Raw genomic sequence first — 22,411 nt, forward strand, 5'->3', positions numbered from 1 at the left:
AACAAACTACTCAAAACACTATCTCTGCATCCAGGAACACATGCGAGCTGTGTTCTTTGGCCTAGAATTGAACGCCGTCGTAATCTCTAAAAACCGGTTTTTAAAGTAAAAAGGTGCTCGGCTGCCTAGGACCCTGTATTGCAGCCAGAAAAAGTACAGCCAAGGAAGTTGCTCCAGCAACCACTGATCGATCCATTTATCTATTTTCTGCCACATATCTGGGTTGCGGTGGCAGCAGGCTAAGCCCAGCCCCTTGTAGGGGATCCAAAGTCAGATGGAGTATTAATTCCCTGTACCCTGAAGTCTCCTTCCAGTTGGATATGTCAAGAATACTTCCACAGAGAGGTATTCTTGACAGAGATGCTGGAAAACCTCAGCAGATTCCTTTCAACTTCCAGGAACAGCAGGCGCTGTTCCTGGAAGATTTTCCAAACGTCTCTACTTAAGGGCAGGACCACACACCCTTCAAAGTGATGGACGGGGGCCAGGTAGCAGCGTCACCGGTCTGCCTGACAGCGCCAAAAGGGTTTTGAATGAAGTGAACCTGAAGCCCTTCATCATCGCTCAGCTCTGAAGGTGGGATCTGCTCTAGAGAGAGGGTGAGGGTGTGGGCGAGCAGCAGCAGAGGGCGACGCTGCACCAACAAGTTTAAAGAACTTGGTCTAACGCTCCTGTGACACTCCAATGGTTAACAGCTTCGTAGAGATTAAATAAAACATAATTCTTTATAGAGGTAGTCAAACACGGTAAGAGAGGCTAAAGAAATCTGACATCTAGTTTTTTTGTAAGGAAACACCATGACGTTTCATAGGTTGTCTTCCACTGTGACATACTCCACCGGATAAAACGAGCAATTGTCGCACTCTCATTTTCCTTCCAGACACAGCTCGCCTGCTGGATCTGTCTTTTATCGGGCTAATAATGTTTTGTCTGACCCTCACTCACGAACAAGTATCTAGCAAACTGTAACTCAGTTACACTCTATTTGACCAGTGGAAGTATATTTTCTTCACTGTAGCTGGGTAAAGGTCAGTAGCGGAAGCAGACCAGGCCCAGGGTTTCTCTTCCCACCACCAGGACACAGAAGACTAAAGGTTCTGTGAGGTGCGGTGGCTAAAAACCATCTACTCAGTACAGAATATTTAGCAGTTCAAGCAGCATTAATGCAGAATAGATGCAGTGATCTACCTACCGTATTATTGCATGCTACACTACGGTACATTTGTCTGCTTCAATACTGCTGCTTGAGCAGGAGCATAAGGGCTGAACAAGTGCTTCCATGTGCCTTTGGCATTTGTGTTGCTGACTTTACAGCATCACAGAAATATTAAAAAGAACAGTGTCCCTTCACATTAAATCACTCCTGCTGCTGTATAAATGTTTTATAGACTCCTAACATTCTATTCTCTACATCTATCCTGCTAACTCTGCAAACCATAAAAAGGTCTCTGTATTTATCTTAGAGCTGGTATATGTAGATTAAATGTTGACACCGTATTCATGCTGCTTTGGAAAGATTACGTCAAATTTTGTGTGCACAGTCTGAGAGAAGCCATGTCTTTGGTCTTTACTCTCCTGTCCTTGGGCAAATGCACGATCTCTTGTTTTGTAATATTTAGTAATAAAAACAATTGGACTAATTTGACAGATACGGAGGCTGGCAATTTTTAATGTTTTCTATGCGACGCTATGTATTTTTTAAAAGACATTTATTTAGCAAACAATTTAGAGAACACAAGAGAGCTGAGGAAGAGACCGCTGTTATCACAGTGTGCGCTATTTATGAATGTGTTAGTATGTATTTATACTGAGTTACGACTCTAACGTGTTATCCACACAGACGGAGGCTGTTTTTTTTTATGTATGAGGGAAAACTGAACTGTAAATATTACTGATAATTTGTAAAAGGTGTTTTATAATCGCATGTAGGGTGAGATCACGCGTGCCGAGGGGTGGGATGGGCCACGGGATGGCATGACACTTGGAAAAACTATCCCACTCCAACTTGCTAATGCTTATATGTAATTGCATCTAATAAAACGGCATGGAAATTATTATGGGCTATTATGCTAATCGCTCTTTAATGGTGCTGATCAAAGTTTCAGGGTCCTATACATATGCTATAGTGTATCTGTGTGCAGGGCCGTGTGTTGATGTGCACGCATTCGTGTGCGTGTGGTGCACGTCCCTTGTGGGTCGAACGTGATCGCATTCCTTCTAACAAGCTGGTTTGCACGAGTTTGGAAAAGCTGTTTAGCTCTCCAATGATGGCCACAGATAAAGTTAAGTGGCCCATTAATCCTGAGCTGCCTTGTGACAAACAGGGTGTAAGACATGTGGGAGGACAGCTGGGAGAGACGGGCAGAGGAAGGGGTGGAGGAGGATCCGTACGGAGGGGGCCTCCATCGCACTATTAGGAGGAAGAGTCGTTCAGATTTCAGTGAACATACAGTCCTCTGGCTCGGTCCGGGTCGATTATTTGAGATGTGACTACAGACAAACAGAGTGACTTTCAGGCTGACAGGCGGACGCACAGACAGAAGGACAGAGGGACGTATTGTCAGATGGGAAGCGGCTGAATCTCTTCCTTGGAAAAGGCTCAGTAACAGCGAAGGAATGATAACTGTTTTTTTCACGTGTAAAACCAGATGAATGATCTGCCTGTCCGTCCGTCTGTCCGTCTTACTACCTGCGCTCACTTGCTAAATGATACATATATTGGTTGTGATCAGCCTGCGCGTATTTAAGGAGGCAAAGAATTGTGTCCTTGAAATGACCGGAAATTTTTCTTGGGTGAAAGCTCTGCAAAGTTACATTTTCACAGTTCTATTTTTTGGGCCATTTGCCAAGAATTTACCACTGAGAATTTCTACTACTTAGCTACAGCAATGCAACATATTTCATGCAGGTACTGTCACGTCACTATATGAGGGTATTGTTATTTTCTAATTAACGGGTTGATGAAAATCAGGACGGCAGGTCTTATCGATTACAAGGCTTTTCTCAGGCAGAAGTAGAGAGCAGAGTAGCGGACAAAAGACGGACGATGAATATTGACCCTCATCTCTAAAGCAGTTTTGTTTTAGTTTCTGTCTTTAATCGTTGACCTAGATAAACTAAAACAAAAGCAGAGCTGCGAGCTGTCAATGCAGGTTGGCGACGTGCAAAAGAGGACAACAGGCCTGGCTAGCACCACCCAGCTCAAGTGAGGCAACACGGACGGAGATGAGTCGGACTCACTGGAGCTGAGGTAAGACCTGCGTGCTTTAATGGGATCTGGCAACAGATGGCAGTACGTTTTTTAAGTCAGAAGTAGCTGGTATATCTCCATGGTTGGGTATTAATCCATTTTCTTAGATGTTTAAAAATGTATCTCCAGTAGTACTTGTACCACGACAGTCTGGTCCCTCTGTGGTACCAATTTTGTGGTTCTGTAGTTGACCGCTCCATAAAGTGGTCTGTGGTCGGTCATGTTAAAAATAAATGAGATGTTTTCATTTTTGCTAGTCGGGGTAGGGGGATCAGACATTCACTGGTTTTGTTATAGTGCCTTTTCTAAGAAGCCTTGAGATTCTCAACAACAACAGCAATGAGCTGGGGGCAAATTTGGGGAACCGGGGAGACCTTGACAAACCAAGGCCGTGTATTACTGTTTGCCGGTAGAGTTTGGAACAAATGTTTGGACCAGCAGTCAAAAGTACAACAGTTTACAGGTCTACTTCAAGCGTGCCAGACATGGCATTTCCAACATGGACATGTCATTGTATAATGATTTGGATAGTTTTTGTCCCCAGTATGCTATGACACTGGTTTCCAACCTGGGGGTCAGGGCTCCCCACGGGGTCCCAGGATGATTAAAGAGAGCGGAAAAACTCTTTTCAAAATTTTTGCTTTTTTTTCTTCTGAAATACTGATTACTGCTGATACCGCTTCAGGCTTGTAAAACTACTTCAAGTGAAACGGTCTGAGAAAGGAAATTCACTCTTTGGTTGAATTTCTCACAACTCAGGTCCACACGAAGTCCGTGTTGAGAGCGGTCACACGTAGATATTGCTTCCTTTTTAAGAGTAGTCGGGCAAAAAGTGTTGAGATCTACTGTTCGATTACTGTATTATACTGTATGAAAATCTTATATGGAGACACTATTACACTATGTGGAGAGGCATTTTCAAAAACATCTGAAGCGGAAAGGTTAATTCTTGTATGACTTTCAGTTGAATTGTACAACGTCTTGCTGCTGTAGAGTCTGGACTGCTGTGAACGCTGCTACAGTAACATAAACTCTTCATTCAGTTGCAAAATCTGTCTGTTTGTCTGAGACCTCTGGAAATGACACTGTGGTCTGTGCACATTACCAACTTTCAAATACAGTACATTCACGTCTCCTAGAACGAAATGTTATCTCCATCCAGCCTGGATGGAAATTTAACAAAAAATGCAGTGAGGATGCAGCTGCTCGTCAGCATTCCTCTATGTACAGTAGACCTACGAGACACGATTACAACCTGCATCTTGTCTGTTTTAAGAGGTGTCCGCAGTTCAAAAGCATCGACTGATTAACTTGTCCAGCTCCATTTAACGCTGCCAAATTCACAGCCTCCAAACTTGGCATGTTAGCGCTTCACCACAATCAACCACAGGGCCAATCAGGGCTCACCAGGCCTGAGCTGTTTGCCATTTTCCCTCAAGACGAGACATCTGTGTCGCGCTCGGCCAACACAGAGCATTTGTCAAGTGGGATTAACTTTGCGTTAAAGGAAGGGAGGGGGGTGAGAGAAGAGTTTAAACAGGCAGAGGACTTGGCATTTGACCCAGACGTTGTCTTTGGTTATCATTGTTCACTCTCTCTCTGCCTTTGTGGTCACTTTCCTTCCCTCCATCTCTTGTTTTTTCTCGACAGACTGTCTTTGTCGTTTCAGCATGTTTCCATTCAACCATCAAAAAGATTTGGACAAACGTTTGTGGCTTATAAACAGGCATCCTGGATGTCTGATATCTTTGAGAATATCTTTGAGAATAAATAACCCTTTTGAAAATTGAATGGCCGAGTTGGTCAGGTTTCTGATTTTCCTCTGGCACGCAGCGTGCTGCTTTGAGTAATTAATGCAAAGCGAATGTATTGTCTGCCCGATCGTTGAATCCCTGTAATCTCCTGAGTCTTGACAGATCCTGGCACCGTTCTAATAAAAGACAGTACAAAGAATAGCCTCTACTCTTCCTCGCTGAAGGTTAAGGTTTCTTTTTCCCTCTGTCTTTGTTGTAGACTGTTACACAAACCATGACTTCCACCAGCAAAAGCAGGGCAGATTATTTCCCCATTGTTTATTCTTCTACCTGTCATCTCAGTTTCTAAGATCCTGCTCCCCTGAAAATCATGGATAAAGTCTTACGATAAAATTAATTTGTTAGTGCCTCCCTAAAATGTTCCCATTACCAAAAGATATTCAGAGAATTTTTTGGTACTGCTTTCTAAAAGAGTGTCAAAGGGATTTATAAATTGTTTCTTTATGCTTTATTAATGGTTGATAAATACTTTATAAAAGAACACGTTTTGGGTTCCTAAGTTGTGAAAAATCTCTCCGGCTGGTGTTTTTTGCTCCTGCTTTAGCTTCAGTTTAGCTCTTTAGTTCATCAGAGAGACCGCCTCAATGGACCGTTCCTTCCGGAGAAGGGCTCACAATCTACAAACTTGACGAATTATTGGAACAACCCTTTAACAATAACATAAGAATTAGTATTTGAAATGACTTACTAACTTTTGATGATGCTGACTAGAAAGAAGGAAACCCCTGACCCTCTCTAACAGAGCAACCCAAAAGAGTACTCTACCAATGTAGCGTTGTAGGATCAAAATCAAAGCAGCAGCAGAGATGTCTTTTTTTTTTAATCAACACATCCCTCTTTCTTGTCAAAACTGGTGCCCACATTACCCACAATGCCACAAAACTGCGGACAGTTGGGTCAGAGATTCTGGTGGGCTATGCTAGTAGCAGCTAATGTAGCCCGGGGCCTGTAGCCTGCAGCAAAGATGAGGGGCGGGCGCCAGAGGTCGGGTAAGCTCACGTCTTTTCAACTCCACACTCCCAGATTTTTTTTACTTTTCAAACTTGTAGTCTTCAGACCCAGCTGATGGTTATTCAACTTACATTACTTGATGCAACTTATCAGACTTCACAGAGCTCCCTCTGGAAACACAAAACGCTTTATACAACTTTTAACACCTATGCAGCAGTATGTCCCAACACCTGGCAGCACACTCGACGACTAAAACTGGCGGAATGCCCCTTTAACACCAACGAAAGTCTTGTTTTTGCTTATCTCCAGTGTTTTAACTCGCCGCAGCGATGTAGATGTGTACTCCAGAACGTGTCAGTACACTGTGACGTCACTTCTGGTGTGTGGCTATAGTTGCAACAGATCCTTCTTTCAAACACACCCAACACCTTATTATGTTCAGAGGTGCAACAAACTAAAAATTTATAAACAGCCCGGTATTAATCCTTTAAAAATACAATGTGCCACTCTTGGGCCGCTGCAGCCTTGGTAGGATTCAGATGTTATTTAAGTTGTTTTTTTGTTTTTTTTTTTTTTTATGGGGTTGAGTTGCTCCTTAAAGACTTTATGGCCTATTGAAAAGTGACATTCATTGGTCTTTATTAATGACTTTGCTTATATTGATGCTGGACAAAGATAAAAGCCAGCCATTTAATTATTTTTCACAACCTGGCAACCTAAAATGTATTCTTATTAATGACCTACAACTGAGAGCATCAGTAATTTATTTATTGACCATTAACCACAGCGGTAATATTTCCAACTTATGAACCCATCTTAAATGATGCCTTAATAGAAAGTGGTACCAAGCTGTTTTTCTCTGTGCAGCAGCCTTACGATATTCCAAAACTGATTTATATTTTAATGCACTATCATTCCTACAGAAAAATATGGAAAGCAAAATGAGTGGACCCCCTGTCTGCTTGTCTCACGATCAGTTCTCACTTGCTGAGATCAGGAAACTGCCCACACAGAATGTGTGTTGGTCCGCCACGCCAAGAAGACTATCAGTCACGGCCAGACAGAACAGACACACGAAGAGCGTATCATGTCTGTGTATTGTTTACTACCAAGCTGAGAAGGTTTACTGTCCAGTTGCCAGGAACAAACAATATGTAGTACAGCCCAGGGAGGCTCTGCTTTGGCCCTGATACTAAACTCCAGGGCAGGGACAGATTGGACTGAGACAAAAACATGAAAACGTTGTTGTTTTAAAAGATTCGGCCATTTTAAAATGCCTACCGTCAGCAACTGACTGACATCAAAAAAGGCTTCACGGTGCTTTTAAAATAGCCAAATCCTAATGCTTTCCACAGGCAGGATCATATGGAGTTCTAGCAAAACCGAAAACAGCTTGGAGGCTTGTAAAATATGAGGAACATAAGTTGAATCCTGCCAAACACTTTCAGAAAAGATATGAACAAACTCGAACTCTCTCAAAAATAACCACTGGCGAATTGCCTTCCAGTTCTGGACTCACTAGTTGTGTGGTGAAAGTTTCTGGCCAAACTCAGACAATATCCAAGATTTTCAGCAGCTATAGTGGGATCTGGTAGCTGAAAATGTTTCAGTGACTTAAAACATAAAACATTATCAATGCCATCTAACTGTATGAACTACTCCATCACTTTGTGCGCTAACCCTTTGAATTCATGTGAGCCACTGCCATAATCAGGGCTACCCTGATTCCCACTGAACAAAACCAAATGAGGGCCAGAGGTTGTCCAGCCCTCCAATCAGACCATCAGAGAAAGTAGTCAACTGAAGTGCATGCTTAAAAGTGAGTTGGCCGTGTGACTAGCACAGAGAAGAAGAAAGAGAGAAGCATAATGTGAGAGACCTAATTGGGTCGAGATTACGTTGAATACCAGCGACGTTTGATTCTCGCTTTATACAGTATCTGCACATGGCAACTACAGAATGGTTAAGACAGGGGAAAGATAGTGGTGACAGCAAATAAACTGCGCTTAAGGTATGGTTGGGGTTAGACAACTAAAACTCTAAGCTGAGGTCAGGGAAAGGTCACAGGACTGAGACAGGGCACAAACGCTGGCATTGGACACGAATCGTGAAGTGTGCAACCGTCCAACATAGACGTTATTCCGCCTTAGATACTGGGACGCTTCGCCCCGCCTTGTGGTGCACACAGCTTGCACCGCTGCTCATGGAGCATCGTAGACACGGGACTCATTAAATCCTGAATAAAGGACAAAAGTCTTGTAGGAAGACGCGGGTAAAAACTAAACTGGAATAGAAACGAAAGAGGACACTAAGCATAACATCTATGATTGTTTGCGTGAACATTTTTTTTTCTTCAAAGCGTAATTGTTTGTTGTTACATGAAACGGAATTCATTACCCATGACACAAATACAAATATACTGCACAATTCTGAAAAATAAATGGCCACTAGAAACAAAAACACTATTCCTATTCCCATGGTCTACAGGAGCTTTCCAGGAATTCTTTCTCTGGTCTATTGAGCAGAAAACAATGAATCAAAGGTGGTTCCCTATCAGCGGGCTCACATACATATACATCTTATTTGCATGATGAGGGTGAAGGGAGTGTGAGCGCTCCTCGTGACTGTTCAGGCATACAAACATGTTGAATAATGTGCGTCAGTTTCGGCCCGGAGGCAGGAAGCTTCTAGGTTAAAAAAAAAAGCCGCAACTGTCAAACAATCTGACACCGAGTCAAACAACTGCGAGATACAAGACAGGTACAAGGTCCCAGGTTCAGGTACATCTGAAATGCTAAACAGTCAGCAGATAAAGAAGTTTCAGGTGTTATATAACCTAGGTACAGTTTGAACAGATAGTTGGACAAACAAGCCATTTGAGGATGTGTCTAACTGAAGACATTTAACCAAAGAACTAAACGTTAAGAGATATTTCACTGAAAAAGATGACATTTGAGAGAATTTTCAAAATTACATACAGTAGGAAACACTTTAGTATACAATCACTATCCACTGTGGACACCATGACTCCATATATCTGTTTAACCTTAATACCTATGGACAAACACAACTGTTCGGTTCATCGTTCTTCCATCAGTGTCTCCGGGGTACAGCTTGTTAGAAAAAAGTATGGAACGTAAGAATCTGTACTCTCAGTTTTGCAGACTGTGCATACAGTTTAATAATTGATGCACTCAGAGTAACTTTTCCTTCAGGATACAGACATTGTTACACAAGATCCATCAGGCCAGAAGAGAAGCAAGAATACCAAAAAGAAAAGCTTTTGTAATACATTTTCCACTTTTGAAAAAACACATCTTCCCGAACAGACTGAAAGGTTTTGAAACCCAACACAATTTTAAACCACGGACACAAGACACTGTTAAATCCACAAATATGGATATTTATCGCCTTCTTTTACCACCGGGAGCTGCTTAACATCCCAATATCCTGTGACCTCAAACCAAGAGAAGTACTGATATCATCCGCAGCTTCAGGTCCCCAAAAGCTCGGTCACATCTTCGCACACAGACATTAGACTTTTCAGTTCATTACAACAGCATCAGAGAGACCAATAGAAGTCTCTTGCAGTGTGCCCACAAGTCCTGAGGGTGCACGGTACAAATGTACAAAGTCTGAACTGATCTTGACAAATGAGAGCCAATTTCTCAGCTTCTCTTTCTGCAGAAACCAGTTTCCAGAAGAAATCGGACGATGCTGTTACATACACTGCACGAACCCAGTTACCTGCTGTTGTCAGCCACCAGGTTTCCCTCCAACCCCCTCAGAAAATGCAAGTGATGTTCGCCTGTAGCTAGAAAAATCTGACGCCCCATAAAACACATAGCCATGCTTAACCTGCATATATTATTCCCTCTAGGTTGCACAATTTATTACTGTCAATTGAAGACTCATTGCATTCCTCCATAAAACATTTACTGTGAGCCAGCAATAAGTGCTGAACTGATTAGCTGATCAATCAATTGTTGTCGACAGACAACGAATCGCAAACCAGTTTGATAATAGATTAAAGTTGATTTAAGTCATTTATCAAACAAAAATGCCAAATATTCTCTGGCTCCGGCCCTGAAAATTTGATAATTTCTCTCTTTTCTCCATTTTATATCGTGACAAATCTAATGTCTTTGGAGTTTGTACTGATAGTCGGACAAAAAAGCCATTTGAAGATGTTACCTTGGGCTTTGGGGTATTTGGGACATTTTCCTGTATTTTCTGATATTTAACAGATCAATCTATTAATTGATTAATCTAATAAACTGACAGATTCACTTATAATGACAATAATGGTTAGTTGCAGCCCTAACCAGGAGGAATTTACTCTATCTCTAGTTGTATCTGACTTAATATGTGGGTGCTGGATGCATTTGCAAAGTAAGGATTAGTGGGAGAGAGGTGTCTTGTAATTTATCTTTTTTTAATTCATTTATTTAATTTATAAATGGTAAATGGAAGGAGAAAGTTCTGGGGACACAAAGATTGGCGTCAAGCTGAAAGATGTAAGCAAAAATGTTTAAGGGATTTTTGTTGAAGTTCATGTTTCACACAAGACAAAGACCCTTGTTGTAAGATGAGTAAAATCCACATATTCTGTTATACACAAGATGTGTTTCCCAACTCACTGTTAACCATTAATAACTCATCGCTCCCTCAATTGGTTCAGATGATTCCACAGATTAACCGCCGGGAGTACAGTTTGCCATTAATCATGTGTGTCACAATCTGCTTTGTATTTTTCTATTCAGTTATCTGCTGCTTTCATCATTAGCAAGTTGTTTCAAGCTGTGCAGATCTGCAGCCTCTAACATCATTAAAAAAAAAACTAAAAAAACTGTTTTTCCTGGTAACGTTCCTCATTATTTTAACTCCACTGGAATAGTTCTATTAAGAGTTCAGTTATTGAATAGGCTTTGTGTGTCACACCGTAAAGTTTGCTGTTGGCGTACCTGCTGGATTTTTTGGGGGAAACTAATCGATTCACAAGGTCTTCACGCAGTAGTCACAATCCGACAGCATTATGGTGATGATTAGCAGGATAAGCCGTGATCGGGAATGGCTTAAAAAAAAAATAATTAGGAAAATAAATGTTGACAGCAAGCCTGCAGCCAGTCCCTAGTGATACTCCAAAGGCCCTGTTATACTCTGAAGTGAATGCAGACAGCCGACGTGCACATTCATGCAGTTTTTGTCCGTACTACATGGTACTGTTTATGCGGACATGTTCTACATAAGTGATTGGTTTGAAGAATGAAGAATTTGCATCACAAGGACAAGGACCCTCTTCACTATGCAGACATGTGAAGTGTCATTTGAGTTCTACAGCCCTAACTGCTTTGGAGCTAAAAACGTTCTGAGGGGTAACGCTTATATCTAGATTACAGCTAAATTGTGTGCAAGGTTGACATTTTGACCTGATGGTGACACCAATGGAAAGTTCGAATTCAAAGTCCAAAGTGTAAGCCCGCTAGGATGGCTTTGAGTAATTTGGCAATTTTGGCACAGCGGCCAGTGGCCCGGAATTGCAGGTCACTCACAACCCCCTCCACGGAGACCTTTGCCCACACAGCATAGGTCCAAAAGGAAGGGCTATAAAACAATGAAGACATTTTACCGAGCTTCAAAATCCTCAGAAAGTCCTCCGATAATTAACACGGATTTAGCTACCTCGCTCAGACATCTGACCAACGTGTCAGAGTGACCGACCCACACTGCCATCCTAAACTAATATGGCACCGATCAGCAAGTACTGAAACCTCCACACAACACATCACTTCGAGTTTCAAAACATCATGAAAAACTACCAACTGCGTTTCTTCAGAGCAGCTCCCTCAGTGGATCTTCTGTCTCTATACGTCGCACTGAAAGGCAGTAGAGTGATACCTCCTGAACGGAAATGGTCTATTGTGCTATTTCACTCCCACAAAAGACCAAAGCCACAGCAAAACATACAGAGTGGTTCCCAGAGAAGGACCAGAAAGCCGCCACCACTGCACGGTTAAAGCAGAAAGCAGCTGTATATCTCATACTTACATCCCACCATCATCATGGCCACAGAGAAGATCTTCTCTCCGTCCGTGGTGGGGGCAATGTTGCCGAAGCCGATGGTTGTTAGGCTGGTCATGGTGAAATACAGAGAGGTGATGTACAGAGAGTCCTTGCCAGGGCCGCCCTCCCACTGGCCCGAACCGCTGGCGTTGTAGCGGTAAGGGGATCCGATGCTGATAGCCAGCTGGTAGAGCCAGCTGTCCATTTTGATGGTGTTGGTGGCTTCATCAATGACCTCGTAGTCTCCAATGCTGTACCTGTTGAGGACAAAACCAGAATTTCAGTATGTTTAGCTCCACTGCAGCGCTTCAACCAAAGCGATGCATCAGACTGAGATCTGGATAAATGGTGTAGTGAAACAAGCAGTAATGTCCACCTCAGGACCAATCAGATCTATTGAAGGATCACTGCTTTTCTTTCCCTGTTTGATTCCAGGAGTGATTAATCATTTTCCTTCTGTTGCCCCCAGTTGTTGTGGAATAGCTTAAAATAGCCTCTCATTATTAGATTTTTTTCTTTTCGTTGTAATTATTTACAATCTCACTTTTTACTTCAGCTTTTTAAATGTTATCATGACTCCATTGCTCATATTCTGTCTATATTGGTCAATGAGTTCCTGTGCTAGATGCATATCAAATTGTATTTTTAACATCTCTGTTAATGGACTTTGTTCAACAATATAAATAACATTCCTGATTCCACCCTTTCTCCCTTGAAACGATGTTCACACTCTACTATTATGCAACTGCAAATACGTATTAGGTTGTAACACAATGCGGCCCAGATTACGTTGTTGTTGTTTTGTTTTTTTTTAAATCAACATAATTTGAATACAAGTTTTGGGAAAAAAGTTGAAACTGAATTAATCTGCAAAACATTCGCATTTAATGGTCAAGGTTAGTGAGAGATTGTTGTCTTGCTTAAGTAATTGGTTAAATAATCAATAATTGTGTTAAGTAGCCAAAACCACGTTTTGTTGAATAAACCCAACCACATGGAGAATTCAGGATGCAAACATCTGGTCTCCAGACAAATGGTAAACGTTGATACTGAACCTAATCCGAGCTGCATTTACGTTCCCCATCAAAATGTAACTAACAAAACAAATTAGTAGTATACGAATAAAATGCATACTAGCAACTATAATTCAGGGTTGCCTGAATAGTGAAGTAGAGGACAAAACTCACCTTAAAAACACTTTAAATGCCTCAGTCCTTCCATAATTTCTGTACACGTGTCTTAACATAAACTCGGGGTCCTGCCTCTGCCTCAAATTTTCCTACCTTTATTTGCTTTGAAGAGAATGTGGTAGGCCACTTTAGTAAACCTTACACGTGGTTATTAAACGCATTAATTGTTAATCGTCGATGTAAGAGCAGACTGAGGATCTTAAACAACATCAAGGGCTTAAAAGGGCATAAAAAGTTAATGCAGCTTTGGAGCTATAAAAAAACAGGACAGTTATAGCATTAAAAGGACCAGTAACGTATCAGAAGAATATTGACTTGAACATGAAGTAATGATTTGAAAAGGGATTCTGTGTTTTGGGATAGCAGAAATTGTTAGAAAAAAAGAATTCCTCTTGTTTGCCATGGGGCATAAATCAATTAGCATATCATTCGATGTTGTATGACTTGGAGGAAACTAAACAAAGCTTGTAGTCAGCAGAATAGCAGCAGATGCTTTGTAATGTACAGATTTAGCATACATATCCAATTAGGGAGAGGAAAAGGAGCCGGCAGGAGCCTTTGAATGGCACTAAACATTAAGGAAATGAGAAGGAGTTCTCTAGGTGACTGTTAATACCATAACAAAAATTGTTTACCAGATGCAGGCAAGCCAGTGGGCCACCAGTCCAAACACACAGACCAGCAGGACCAGAACGGCAGCGCCGTACTCCAGGTAATGGTCTAGTTTCCTTGCCACCCGGCCAAGGCGCAGCAGGCGGACCACTTTCAGGGAGCTGAACAGACTGCTGATGCCCTGAGGGGGGGGGCAGGAAAATGAAAATGGGGAGACGAGCGGAGGGAAAGGGGGGAGGAAGGTAGCAACAGAAAAGAGAGGAAGTGAGAAAAGGTGGAGGGTGGAGAGAGGATGTGGGGTGGTATGGTGTAAGGAAATGAAGGTGAGGGCAGGTAAAGGGAGGGGGGAGGTAGAGGACAAAAAAGAGGAGAGAAAAATTGGTTAGCACAGGTAAAAGTCTGGTTTTTGTTGAGTAAAAAATGAATGCGTTCCTTGGGCTTAAATAACTGAGTATGAGCCTTTACAGACCAACGTGAGGCCGTTGGTGTTGTTTAAGATCCTCAGTCAGCTCTTACATTAATGATTAATGATTAATGATTAATGCTTTTAATAACCATATGTAAGGTTTACGTCTTCAAAGCAGATGAAGGTAGGAAATTTGAGGCAGAGATTTAAAGGACCCCCGGGTTTATGTTAACGACACCTGGTTGCTTTCCATTCTGGTGCTTCACATGGACCGTCTACAGTGATGACAAGCAGATTTGCCCTCATAATCTTAGTCGTCTTTGAAACAATGGGTCCTTGATTTCAGACAGAGGTTGACAAAAGCGGGTTCCATTAGTTCCATGAGTTGGCTGGAAACTCCATCTCCGGCTGACTGTATATCTTAACAACGGGCCGTGTTTTACTTCCACAAAAAGAGAAGGCCCTTATGATGAGGCCTGACCAATGAGTGTGGCGAATGTTCTACTATCTTGGGTAAAGTTGGCTGACTGCCTGAGCGAAAACCCGACAAGGGTGCTAACGTTAGCCCGAACTCTGATAGGTATCATCCAGGACTGGCTCCCACACAGTGAATGTTTTAGTCCTGGACAGTGGTTTTTCTAATGCAGCCTGGAACCCAACAGAATAAGGTAGTTAGTTACTGATATGCTACCCTATAGGTTACTACTGTACTTTTCCAGATGTGCTGTTGGTTTTGGAACAGCCTAAAAGTCGCCGAAGTTTACAGAGAGTGTTCATCATGTGGAGAAATCCAAAGCCTGACAGAAATGTCAAACTTTGTTACAGTTGCTAAGCTATTAGACATTCACTGCTCAGGACAGGGGTCTAGCAAAATGTCAATTCCTCCGTAGAAAAAAAGTTTTTAAAAAAAATCTGTTGTTTTTTTTTTAATAACTGGATTTTGTTCTTTTAAAAAAAGTAAAACTCTCATTTTACATAATTCACAACAATTAAATTTTCAGTTTAGGCTCAAATGCTTCACTGAAACACTAAACTTCTGTGGGCAGCAGCAAGTAAAACGTATTTCAAAAGTTTGTTGGAGACGTAAATGGTCACGTAAGAGCTACACAAGGGTGAAAATATGGAGTAAAGGAGTAGGACGACACCAGCAGTGTGTTCAGCTTGTCTTCAGTCCACCCACAAATGAATAGCTTATATTTATCTCTGAAAACCACATGACCAATACTTGAAATTAAAAAATGTGGCTCTCTGCAACAACAGAAAGATTTCTACTTTGGAATACAACTACAACAGGTACTATTACAAAAACAGAGAACGCAAACGCAGTTAAGTTGTTTCCATAATCCACAATCTTCTTCCAAAACACTATCAGGCAGTTAGCAGATTAAATCCAAACCCAGCCTCGGCATAAAGCTTAAATAGCAAGGTACAAAGTTCAAAGATTGTGATATTTAGGTTTACAAGTTGGCCAGTAAAGTGAAACACAGAGCAGAAAAGAAATGATACAGGCTGGCAAAACCTTCAAAAACAGAATGACGTACCGAACGGCGGCAGACTGCTTCCATCACGTCGGGTAAGTGTTAGTGGTCCGGAACGGGGGCACGGCATGTTATGAGCACTCCCGCTTGGCGCCGGACACTTTAAAAGGGTCTTGCTGGAATTGCACACTGAACCCAAAGGTGCTGTCAAACTCACTGCTTTTAGTAGACAACAACGTGTTGTCAACAAGATCGCATGGTTCACCTCCGGTCTTTTAAAACACAAAAGCCTTCACGAGACCGACGTGACTCAATGGCAGTCAGCGACTCCTTTGCACTGTTTCAGAAAGGCCAGTGTTTGCCAGTGTGGATACCGTTTTCTATGGCCACAGTTCCCTACAATCTACAACTAGAGGTTACTACAAATCTATATCCTTGCAGTGGAGGGTGTTGACAGTTCTACACCACAATATCAAGGGTTGTGTGATGTGAAGAAACAAACCATGAGACAACAGTAGGTCTCTTTACATGGGAGCTTGTGTGATACCAAGGTAGGTATCCCTTTAATTCCCTGGTTGTTTTAGGCCACCACGGGCAAAATGTGACAAACAGAAGCCAACTGTGAACGTTCGACAGAGGCCCTCTATCCAAGCAAAACTAAATAAAAACAGAAAAAAAGAAGACTGGTAACCTGGCGACAAACCAAGCCGCCCAGTGCTGTGCCTTTGGGAGCGTTAAAAGCAACAAGGTTCATAAAGTACAATGACCAACAACTTGTTTTAACCGCAAATCGTGTTCCATGCACCAAGAAAGAAACATGCAGGTTGCAGGGGATGTTCCCAGCATACACACCACCAGTAGGACTCACTCGCGTACATGTATACACACACATAAAAAGAAACATGAACCCCAGAGGCCATTTTTTTTAATGTCTGAGTGCGATTACCACCTGCTGAACACTTTAAAACTTCTTTTGTCCCTATTTTAAACCTAAATAATTCATCTTAAATTTCTCCTTAAGTGGTTTTACTTAAAGTCTGAGCAGTTTGCTTAAGTTAGATCTTTTTACACATTTTTCGACCACATCACTTGTATACATCCTGTAGTTGCTTGCCACAGTGCAAAAGTTCACTGTATCACGCTGCTTGTATATTGGGTAAAATACTAAATAAAAGTTTGAATTTTATGGCTGCAGTCTTGCATTAAATTGAAAATTCCTGATGTTATGTGCGTCATTTGATACACCTTTTCCTGTAATTCAAGCTGGTATATTTGATATCTTCGGAAACTGTGGCATCATCACAAGAGCTTGTAAAAAGGGCTGCAAGTTTAAACAGGGCTTATGGGCACAGCATTAATTTGTAATGAGCCAAAAGCTCCGCAGTATTGTAGTGGAATAATTTACCACCTGTTTCATATCATAACATCAGAAAAACATCAGTTATATGGCTGCTCAAAAGCTATAAAATGAAAACAAGGAGTCAAAGTGAATTGTTTCAGCTCTCCTGAAAAGCAATCCGTCTTGGCAACAAATTCAACTTTTACTACTTTCAAAAATAAACAAATACAAAGTTGGACCGATAGAGATATCATTGACCAGCATTAACTCATCTCCGTTTATCCTATCAGCGTATATGTCGGCCCATACGTAACGAATAAAAGTTATAGTTCGTATTTTTCAACTGTAAAATGTCTTACTCAGCTCATATCTTCTTCACAATTCTGTGATCAAAAAAAGGCAGGCTCTAATACACGTACTCATAAAGAACGAAGCCATTTTAATGCACAGCACCACCGAACCTTGCAAGACGCAGTCCAAAGTCCCTGAGTGCTTTTTCAGCGCTTCATTACGTGGCCCACGTCCTCCAAAAGGGCCTGGCTCTTTATACCGTGTTCTGTATCACAAACTCCCCAAACACAGTCAGCTGAGGGAAAGGCTCAAAATAAACAAAAGGGATTTTTTTGGGTTCGTTTTTTTTTTTCCAACAGCAGAAGCAGCAGCCAGGACCCCGAGGCTTCAGCATGCTCTGCACAATCCCTTTTAACACAATTAACAAAGCCGAGCGTTCGGAGCAGCAGGGGCCAACACCGTACAACCTGGAGCGAAATATTACCCAATGTATGTACCGACATTAAAAAGAATAACAACAACTTTCTCAGTTTTTGAGCATAGAGAGAAAGAAGTAGATGAAAGCCAGCAGGGTCATCTCATGTTGTAGGCTATAAGGTTCAGCTCCTCCTTGCTGCTCCATCTTAATTCACACTAGATCCAGTCTGGGGGCTCAAATTCTGCCCCTCTTCTAACTAGTCTCTGCTCCACCACTTTCTGCGACTCACTGGGTTTCAGTCCCTGTAAAAAAAAAGCTGAAACATGTTCCCGGGGTTTTCTCTCCATTTTCTAAGAATATTAATACCTCTTAGAGAAAACAAATATTTTGTAAGCATTCAAAAACTGCATCTCCCATAAGGCTTTGAGAGCACGCCATTGGCTTGGTCTCAAGGAATATGTTTAATCCTGGTAAAATAATGGTTTTTCTGTAACACTTTAGTTTAAGTCCCCTTATTTAACACTTATAAGCTCTAGCCCATATAAACATGTAATAAATGGCTTATAATACACATTACTACTGTGTTTCAGTGTTTATTAATGTACAGTATTTGTCAACAAATATAACTTATCCCGTGAGGACATTTTTATTACAGCTGTTAAGCTATATTGTCTTCAATTAACTTTTTCTACACCAGCCCCCACCTGCACGTGGAGGGATTTAAAGCAAAGTGTCACCATTTTATTTTGGCTTAAACGGCGCCACCTTAACATTTTACAATCCATTACAGTAGTAGTACAGTAGTTTACCCACTGAGTTACCAAGCATTCTCAGCCGCCACATTAGTGATCAGTGGCGGTCTGCAATTGGGACGTTTAATACACCACGCAAGGGAACGTTTACCTCACACGGTCACAGTATCGCTGTTAGCAGCAATCTAAAAAATCCCAAAGTTTCGCGCTAAAGACAACAACTTGAAAACTGCTCCTGGGAGTCGAGTGAGGTGGACCCGCTGACTGTCTGTCCCGTGAGATTTCTGGGTCAAACGCCTTACATGTTCCTGACTGGAAGGAAAACACCAACAATATCTTCAACAGACGTCTTCTATCAGCAGCACGGAGGTTCATTCTCGAACCCGGGAACGGTGTGACAAAAATAATCTCAGTTCAAAGAACCACTTACTAGCTTTTTCAGAGCTTTCAACCACACCTCACAGGCTTCAACGGGGGACAAAGTTGGCCCAGGTCCCCGAGCAGCTTCACACCCCGGTTCCAGTTTTAGGCCCCAGTTCTTGTCACAGCAGCACTGCTGCCACCTATTACAGCATTAATCCACATTTGGAGCTCAAGTGAGAATTTGGGGCAGCAGGACGGTGTGTGTGTGTGTGTGTGTGTGTGTGTGTGTGTGTGTGTGTGTGTGTGTGTGTGGGACTGAATCAAAATAAACTACAGTGTGTGTGTGTGTGTGTGTGTCTGTGTTGATGGCGATGAAGGAACATGTCGCCCAGCGCAACGGTGTGGCTCACTGATGTTGTGTTTTTCTATAGTTTGTGGACAACAATGGCGCTCCGTGGCTCAGGGGAATAAGACATACAAGGCTTGGGATACACACACGACACCCGTTAGCAGGCGGGTACATTCATACAGTCCACACATGCACAGAGTTTCCACAGTGACTGCAGATATTACCCTTAGTTTTAATAGTTTCTCTTACTGTTTTGGTCTTGGTGTTGAATTCGACTCTTTTCTTTGATCTGGGTCTTGACCTGTTCTAAACCCTTGAGTCAGACTGAACCAGACTTGGTTTTCACCTCAACTGGACTGAGGTATTGACTACACCTTTGCCTCGGCTCAGACTCCCGCTGCAGGTTCCCATATTTCCCTCCCTCTGATGCCGCAAACCCTAGCCAGATCTCCTCAGTCCTCCAAAGCCCTCCCTTCCTTCTCTCCGACCGCAGCTTCAAAGGCCTCCCCACGGACTCGGATGGTTCCCAGCTTATATGTAAATGCCTCTAAATCAAGTAGCCACAGGACAGAGCAACAGAGATGAAAAGAGCATGAGTCAAGAGCACGCAACGCATGTAAAATCGTGGCTTGTAAGCACCTGTTTATCAATACAGAGCATGGCCAGGAGAGACGGCATCCACAGTAGATGGAAATGGCCCGTCCACCGGGAAGTTCTTTTCACAGCACCGGCTCTGGCTCTCATTATTTTCAAAGCAGAGGACCGCTGTTGCGTGTTCCTGGCTGCACTGGGGGCTTAATGCGCTTTCACCACTCAAATCGGGTGAGCGTTCAAAACTTAAAACGTGTCAGCTTTTGGCAAGAGAGTGACATGCCTCAGCTGGGTTTTCAACTTTACACCGACTGGAGCCAAGAGCGAAACCTTCCCCGAGCATCACCAAAAAAAAAAAAAGAAAAGGAAAAAGCTAAAAAGCGAAGAGTACGTCTTGTACAGGTTTTAATCCTTTCCACGTCTGAAACACGCAGATAAATGTCAAACTGGATATGTTTTAGGTATCTTAGTAGCTCCAAATCAATTTGGTTTAATAGCTTTCCAGAATGGTTTTCTTCCTTTGATTCATGAAAGACATCAAATATAAATTATTTGTGGGGACAAGAAGACCTAAGCAACTGAAGCAAAATCAAGCTATCGGCAGACTGTCTTATGTTGAACCAGATGAGCAGCATCTCCTCTTCACCTGAATGGAATTCAGTCCTGAGGAATTTTCATTAATCACACCGTGATAACGGTCTGTTCCCACTGTTCTATGCTGCATTCGCACCGTGTCTCTGATTCCAACACGGTTACAGGCACTATAAAAAAACAAAAACATGTTTTCATCACGGCTCGGCAGCCGTTCTGACAATGACACATTTACACTCCTGCATTCTGCTTTCTCCATTTATTTAGTTTTATTTTTATTTTTATTTTTTACATATCCTACTCCTAACTGCGACTAGAGCAGGGCAATGGAAATGTAAGATATATTCATAAAAATGAAAGAAAATGTTGCAAGAATGACAAACTTTGTGATACTGTCAATAACGTACGTACAGCCGGCTGTACCACGTCAATGTTGCTATTCATGCAATAAAAAAAAAATTTAAAAAATTAAAAAACACATGCTTTTGTTTTGATACCCAAAACTCTGGAATGTAGGCAAAGGAAGCGACAGCTCAACAGCCCCAACGATCGCAAACGTAAATAAACACGGTAACAAGGCGCCGGCGGTGTGGCGGGAATTTTACCATTAAACATACAGGTGACGTGATATCTAGCACACTCTGCCGAGGGGGCCGCCGCAGACAGGAAATACTGTGCGTCAGTGAGGAAACGCCGTCAGTCTCAGACACCAGCAATTAGACCCACCCGCTGGAGAGAACGGCGAAGCACTGAGAGACACGCTGACTTTTCCAGTCTCTTACTTTTTAACCTCAGATACATTGCCTCGATCCCGACGTGCCATAAATACGGTAAATTTTGACTGATGTGAAAAGAGTCACGCAGCTAACATTTGTCCCATCGTGGAGCATCTTCAGTACTTTCCTTTAATCGGCAAATGTTTTCCTCCATCCATCCACGTCATCATCACACCTTCCATTCCTGCATCATCCAATTCTGTCTCATCCTTCTTTTCTACAATTTCACTTTCTTTATCATTCATACCTCCATCCAACAATTCCTCCTTTAAATTTGGTTAAACCAGTGCTTAACTCTTTTCCTCCATTCATCACTCTAGGTCTGATTCATCCCTCTCTCCATCTCCCTACCTAGTCGTTCCTCTGTCACTCCTTTACAGTAGATTAGAGTCATTTAGCTGACACACGCTGACGCCCGCCTTTTTCATCTGCCTCCTTCCCCCTTCCCCGCGTTCCTCCATCTGTCGGTGTAAACATGCAGCGTGTTAATATCCCACCCCTGACTGCACGCCACGCGGCTTCCTCCCGGCCCTGTCAGCTCGGCCGGCCGCGGTGGCGACATGCGCGCCACACAGAAAGGTCAGCCCGGATTAGACCTTTCTGAGGCGCCGCGGTGCCCTGCAGACACACGCTGTGAGCTCCCGTCCTCCTGCCGGGCTCCTCTGTGACAGCAGGTGGCTTCGGGACCTGCAGGGGCTCCCGGGCTAAGTCCAGCACCCGCTCCCGCCCACCTCGAAACACACACACACACACACACACACACACACACACACACCCCTGACTCCTCACGCCACCTCTGCTGCAACCTGAGGGAGCATGAGCACAACTCCCCATGAGAATGTTACATCACTTTTTGCTGTTGTTTTCCTGACATAGCCTGACTACTTCACTTGTTCTGTTGACGTTACCGCTGACCTGTGTGCGTCGTCGTGTAGGTGTCGCTATTCTTGAAATATGAGAGAAAAAAAACCCTCCAAAATGTCAACAGGAACAGAAACAGAGAGAAAAATCCTCACGCTTTGAAAGGAAAAAAGCTGTTTTGGTACCACTTGTCTCGCTCTCACAGTTTGTTACTATATTTTCTATCGGTTCGGACACATTTTAATGAACCAACTAAACTGCTGAGATGTGGGGACGGAGTTTAACAGAGCAAACAGCGTCAACAGCCAACAGACAG

At 42.6% G+C, this 22,411-nt stretch overlaps 1 protein-coding gene across 3 annotated transcripts in view; it reads right to left on the reverse strand.

Annotated features, from left to right (window-relative positions):
• The window catches only part of kcnh5b (potassium voltage-gated channel, subfamily H (eag-related), member 5b), a 150,571-nt gene that overhangs the window by 86,578 nt on the left and 41,582 nt on the right, over positions 1 to 22,411 (reverse strand). For all 3 annotated transcript variants that reach the window (XM_040137468.1, XM_040137467.1, XM_040137466.1), the window contains exons 7-8: positions 13,904 to 14,061; positions 12,064 to 12,335 (exon numbers count right to left, since the gene is read on the reverse strand). In XM_040137468.1, the coding sequence (XP_039993402.1) occupies positions 12,064 to 12,335; positions 13,904 to 14,061 (430 nt within the window). The remainder of the gene's footprint in view (positions 1 to 12,063; positions 12,336 to 13,903; positions 14,062 to 22,411) is intronic.

Source organism: Xiphias gladius, chromosome 10, assembly GCF_016859285.1.
Source record: "Xiphias gladius isolate SHS-SW01 ecotype Sanya breed wild chromosome 10, ASM1685928v1, whole genome shotgun sequence".
NCBI classification, from domain to species: Eukaryota; Metazoa; Chordata; class Actinopteri; order Istiophoriformes; family Xiphiidae; genus Xiphias; species Xiphias gladius.